Source organism: Myotis brandtii, unplaced genomic scaffold, assembly GCF_000412655.1.
Source record: "Myotis brandtii unplaced genomic scaffold, ASM41265v1 scaffold1408, whole genome shotgun sequence".
In the NCBI taxonomy this organism is placed as follows: domain Eukaryota; kingdom Metazoa; phylum Chordata; class Mammalia; order Chiroptera; family Vespertilionidae; genus Myotis; species Myotis brandtii.
Window position 1 is genome coordinate 490241 of NW_005355029.1, and position 507 is coordinate 490747.

Sequence of the window (507 nt, forward strand, 5' to 3'; positions counted from 1 at the left end):
CCCACCGCCTCTGGGTGGGCCCTGTGGGGCTTCAGCAGCGAGGCCCACGTGACGCTGCTGGTCCTGTTCAACGTCTGCTCCCTGGTGACCATGTACTCCACGGCCCTGCTCAGCCTCGACTACTACATCGAGCGGGCGCTGCCGCGCACCTACATGTCCAGCGTCTACAACAGCCGGCACGTGTGCGGCTTCGTCTGGGGCGGGGCCCTGCTCACCAGCTTCTCCTCCCTGCTCTTCTACATCTGCAGCCACGTGGCGGCCAGGATCGTCGAGTGCGCCAAGATGCAGCACCCGGAGGCCGCCGACGCCATCATGGTGTTCATCGGGTACCTGGTGCCCGGCCTGGCTGTGCTCTATGCCCTCGTGCTCATCTCCCGGATCCGCAAGGAGGACACGCCCCTCGACCAGGACTCGGGGAGGCTGGACCCCTCGGTGCACAGGCTCCTGGTGGCCACCGTGTGCACACAGTTTGGGCTGTGGACGCCGCACTACCTGACCCTCCTGGAG

At 66.7% G+C, this 507-nt stretch overlaps 1 protein-coding gene across 1 annotated transcript in view; it reads left to right on the plus strand.

Moving 5' to 3' along the window:
• The window catches only part of GPR146 (G protein-coupled receptor 146), a 25115-nt gene that overhangs the window by 12705 nt on the left and 11903 nt on the right, over window positions 1-507 (plus strand). The window contains exon 3 of the mRNA XM_014535272.1: window positions 1-507. Coding sequence (XP_014390758.1) covers window positions 1-507 — 507 coding nt within the window.